The following is a 3,889-nucleotide window of genomic DNA, read 5'->3' as shown; positions in this document are numbered from 1 at the left end:
TTGTGTGGTTCTTTTCTTGATTGTGGACTTAGCCAATTCTCATAAAAAGCCTGTTATTGCCCCAATTCTGGAGGTCTTTTTGGCATGTGCTCTCATGGGCAAGTTTAGCAGTGTGCTGCGTTCTGTGGCGCGCGCGTCATATGTCGAGAAATGTCGACCACCGCAGTAGTAGCTTAGGATGCTTCGTGCTGAGAACTACGCTTTTTTTTTTTTGTTTCGACCTCTCAAATCTCATTAGTCTTTTTAGGTGTGTTCAGGCTCCTATTTGAGATGTGCATGATAACATGCCAATTCCATGAAACCAATGTTAGGGAGGCTCTCAAGTTAAACAGAAACCAGCTAATGTGATGACTGGTGAAAGATTACATACTGTGTGCGCTTGTGCCGTGACTGAATTTGCGCCTGCTGGACGCAAATTCTGGTTAATGTGCGAGGGGTAGGTCACCAAGGCAATTCCTTGGTTGATGCGAATTAAAATGAGTCAATACAATAATTAAAATTAGATTTAAAATTTAATTAAATTTATTTTTTTTTAGAAATAAGCTTGTTTTTAGGAGGGAGTGCGAGCCAGCTGTTCTAGAGTTTTACCGGCTTATCCCCAAAAAGGACAATCACTTTTCAAGAGTATATCAGGCTCACATGCTTTGTCCATTTATTTTTAAGTAACTTTAGAAAGAGAAGCCCAAAGTCTACTCCAATGTTTCTAAGGTTTTGTTTGGTATTGAGATATATCTAACGTTATTAGATAAAACAGAGTTTGGATAAAATGATACAGGGATATGCTTTTACGTTTTTTGGTAGGATAACAGAAATATATTATAACTGACTCATCGCGATATGCCGAACGCAATATTATGTACGAAAACAAACATACAATTTTTCTTGTCGTATTTTCTTACTGCATGTAATACAATCTCCTTACAATCCCAAACGAATCCTAAGTAACTTCAAAAAGAGAAGCCCAAAATCAACTCCACTTTCTAGACTAAGTAATAAGCTCAAAATCTACTCCACTTTCTAGACCCTTATAGGAGGCATTTGATTCACATTTTCTTGCTGGAAATATGAGAATGCAAAATTTCCACATTTGTTTGAAATATTTTTAAGATAATGCTGCATTACCAAAGTAATCTGATAGCAAAATGATTAATCTGACTATCTAGAGGGTGTGGGTATCTTATATTACTGAACTATGAGTAATCTTGTTTACTCTCAAAATTACTATGTTACCCCATGTACCCTTTCCTATGTAAAATTTTAGGTCTTCTACAAATTTAATTCAAATTTAAAAATAAAAAAAATAAACAAATTCAAATTTTGATATAAAAATTCATAATTCAAAACTTAACTTTGTAAATTATAAATAAAAATTTAAGTATTAAATTTAATTGATAAGTTTACAACACAATTATATTCATGATTAGAATTTAATCAGAACGTAAAAAATAAAATTTTTAATGCAACTTTAAAATTCCGACTTAAGTCAAACATAGATTGAAAAAAACAACTTGAATTTAAGTTTTAAATAAAAATTCAAAATTACATTCAATTTGAAACTAAAAGCTCAAATTATAACCCAAAAGTTAAATTTTTATAAAATGTGAATTTAATCCAAACATCAAATGTAAGTTATGATTAAAATTTAAACTTGAACTTGAACTTGAATTTGAATTCGCAATTAAATTCATAATTTAAGTTAAAATTCAAATTTAATTTTTTTATTATGTATTTTATTGAATTTAATCTGATTAATAGCTTTTAAATTGTTTGTATGATGGGAAGGATTACGGAAATATGATTACCGAATCAAACACATTAATTTAATATTTTTAATAAAATTTAGATGTTCTATAACTGGGTGGGTTGTTTAATTAGTTGCTAACTTTAAAATATGAATGGATTGCTTATCTCTGTAGATTCAATTAGCATATTTTATGCATTTCATGCAACTATCTATTTAGTAAAATAAGCAATTAACTTAAAATTTTGCATCAGAAAAGCCATCAAATGATTTAATAAAACAAACTAAAAAATTGGATGCTAATATCAAAATTTTAAAAAGTTAGATAGTCAAATCAAAATGGTCTATAAATTTACGCAAGTTTTATGCTTTCTTACTAACTAGATAGCAATAGATTCAAGCGCATGTGAGTGACATTGGATGCAATGTTGCATACTGATGCACGAGTTCTGTACTGTACTGCACTGCACTTGTTTGCACAATTTCTGAATTGTTTGGCACCCCCAAAAGAAAATGGAGCAGCACCCAAAACAGGACTTCAAAACCAAACTGATTTGCACAAAAACATCCAAACATCTTAAACATACATCTAAATAACTTGAAACAGTTACATGAAAACAAAGAAACAGTACCATAAAGACACATCAATGGGGTTCTAAACTGGAGCTTAATCCTTTCGACGAAACTTTAATAAAACTTTAGCTGCATTCGCGTGCGAGTCTCTGAGCATTATCTATGCAATCACTTCGCACTGGATCTTAAATTCTGTGATGTACATGAACTGGTTCCGCAATAGTTTTTACATATGCACAGTGAGAATCTGAATCTCGGAAAGCAAAATATACAGAGTTTTCCCATGAAAAACACAAGGGAGCAATGAACATCAGAGCTCATCACAAGAGAGAGCATCAGATCTTTACCAGATGCTGCGCCAACTCGAACACTACATAGAACAAAACAATTACCTACTATTATCCAAAAACTCTACTAGCAAAATGCTGCCAAAGTTTTTCACCATAACAATAGAGAGATAGAGCGCGAGAGACTGGTTTTGGCTTTGGTTGAAACAACAACTGTAATCTTCTCGAGCTAATCTTCCGAGTGTGGAGTATGGCTTCTCCAGCCATACTCACTCTGTCGACTTCTTGATTTCGTCGAGTTGGTACGAAATTTCCTTCAAGATCTGCAGGCGAAGTGTCTCCTTCTCCGTTCGGTCTAACGGGAAGCGCAGCCTCTCTCTTCCCTGTTGTATGGCCTCTAGCCTTCTCCTCAATTGCGCGACTTCTCTGTCGAGCACCAATCTCTCCGCATCGCCGACCGATACGGAGCTCGAAATATCATATGATTGTTCGGCCGTCGCCGCTTCAGACGGTCCGGATCCTGTACGACATGGTTTCAGATGTTCGGCATTCTGATCATCATCGACGACATGCACGTCGTAAACGCGCCCGTCAATTGCAGCAACCTCCTTCTCCTTCTCCTTCTCCTTATCTGTCGCACCGTGGTCTTGATCGATCGGATCCAAGTTTATATCACCGCCGCCGGTGTCATTGTTGTTATTGATCATCAGAAACATCTGCTGCTGACAGTCTTCGAGCTGCGTCTCGAGGACGAGCTTCTCCCTCTCCCGGCGCACGATGATCTCCTTCAGCGTCTGCATCTCCTCCGCGTCGTACGCGGACTTCTCCTCGACCACCCGCCGGTACTGCCTGGCCTCGATCTCCGCGGCCGCCTTCTCCTCCTGGAGGCGCAGCATCATCGCCATCGCCTCGTCCGCCGCGCTGGCGGCCGCGCTGCGCTCCTTCTCCAGCTCGCGGCTCAGCGCCGCGCGCGCCGCCCTCTCTTCTTCGATCGCCCGCTTCAATTCCTCAATCGCCAAATCATCTATTTCTCCTTCATCTATAAGGAAAGTATCCCTAACAACTGTATAACGTAATATATAGATATATATATATACACACATATATATGCACTAACTAACCGAGATCTGCAAATGAAAGGGGGACGGGAATGGGAGAATTAAGAAGTGTTATTATTAATATCATTATTATTATTATGCCACAGCCTCAGCCTTAGCCTCAGCCTCAGCGGGCGAGGCGGCGTTAGTAGGGCGATATGCAAGAACCAGACCCCCAGGTCTCTAACTTG

At 37.7% G+C, this 3,889-nt stretch overlaps 1 protein-coding gene across 1 annotated transcript; it reads right to left on the bottom strand.

Annotated features, from left to right (window-relative positions):
- LOC109722581 (probable myosin-binding protein 6) lies at positions 2,392–3,786 on the bottom strand. The gene is made up of 2 exons (XM_020250676.1): positions 3,723–3,786; positions 2,392–3,640 (listed from the first exon to the last, which is right to left on the bottom strand). Exons 1-2 carry the CDS (start codon positions 3,784–3,786, stop codon positions 2,871–2,873), a joined length of 834 nt encoding a protein of 277 aa, XP_020106265.1. The 3' UTR covers positions 2,392–2,870.

The sequence above is a fragment of the Ananas comosus genome, linkage group 16 (genome assembly GCF_001540865.1).
Source record: "Ananas comosus cultivar F153 linkage group 16, ASM154086v1, whole genome shotgun sequence".
Classification (NCBI taxonomy): Eukaryota; Viridiplantae; Streptophyta; class Magnoliopsida; order Poales; family Bromeliaceae; genus Ananas; species Ananas comosus.
Note: the sequence above shows the minus strand (reverse complement) of the source record. Positions and strands in the feature narration are given on the sequence as shown.